Source organism: Branchiostoma floridae, chromosome 2, assembly GCF_000003815.2.
Source record: "Branchiostoma floridae strain S238N-H82 chromosome 2, Bfl_VNyyK, whole genome shotgun sequence".
Classification (NCBI taxonomy): domain Eukaryota; kingdom Metazoa; phylum Chordata; class Leptocardii; order Amphioxiformes; family Branchiostomatidae; genus Branchiostoma; species Branchiostoma floridae.
The window spans coordinates 12,074,403-12,075,356 of NC_049980.1; the positions used below are offsets into that span (position 1 = coordinate 12,074,403).

Sequence of the window (954 nt, forward strand, 5' to 3'; positions counted from 1 at the left end):
ATGAGTCAATTAGAAATTAAAATTATCTAACCAGTATACTCGTCAGGAGTCATTCCCATCCAGGACTGGATACAGTAGCCTGGAGCCCAGCCTTATTAGCTTTAGTCCACTCCCAAAAGGTCGCTCTCTGTTGCCACAGTTGCGACCTTCGGGAGCGGACTAAAGTGAACAAGGCTGGGCTCCAGGCTAGGATACAGGTGGTCATCATCTCATTAACAGAGGCTTAAATCTGCAGGACATAAATAAGCAGCCTCTTCCTGTAGAATGGGATGAAACCCTCTGTGTGTTTGTCACAAGATTGGCAGAAATTGGGCATCCTAATCTTTGAACTCTGATGAATGCTATGGTTTCATGTGATAGTAAATAAATATAAATGTTGCACACTAACATGTTTGTTGTATCCTGGTATATGGATTCTCTGCATGTTTTGTTTTCCTTACTCTTCTGTTGGCATTTGTCCCATTTCTGCCAATCATGGATTGGAATCAAATCCTGTAACACTGGATAGGCCATTGTCATAAATGAGGTCAGGATGGTAAGAGTGCTAAGTATTGTGACAACAGACAATTGCTATGTATACCCAATACCTTTCCTTGTAAAACCTTTGGGCGCAACTAAGGCCAGTCAAACTCCCTTTGGACCATTTGGTAAAACATTTTGTTATGTTGGCGGAAGTAGTGGTGTAGTTTGGCGACGACCTTGGGGTCCACCTCAGGGTGCTGCCGCCCCTTGCTGTCGCTCAAACATTTGTTCATCGTGTCATTCCGCAAACAGTAGAAGCCTCTGGAGGCGTTGTAGTACAGGTTTTTACTGGACAGGTATCTCTCCAACCCTAAAAATGTCTCCACCCGCTGCAACTCTGGCAACGGGTCTTTCACCAGCTTGTCTCCATCCACCACACAGATCTGTTCTAGTGGGAAGTATTCAACCACTGAGCCATGTGCCTGTGTACAC

General features: G+C 44.9%; 1 protein-coding gene across 1 annotated transcript in view; it reads right to left on the reverse strand.

The window, feature by feature from the left end:
- Positions 1-737: 737 nt before the first annotated feature.
- Positions 738-954, reverse strand: part of LOC118409574 (heparan sulfate glucosamine 3-O-sulfotransferase 5-like) — a gene marked incomplete in the record, with an annotated part of 39,459 nt that continues 39,242 nt past the window's right edge. Inside the window, 1 exon segment of the mRNA XM_035810691.1 lies at positions 738-949. Within this exon segment, the coding sequence (XP_035666584.1) occupies positions 911-949 (39 nt within the window).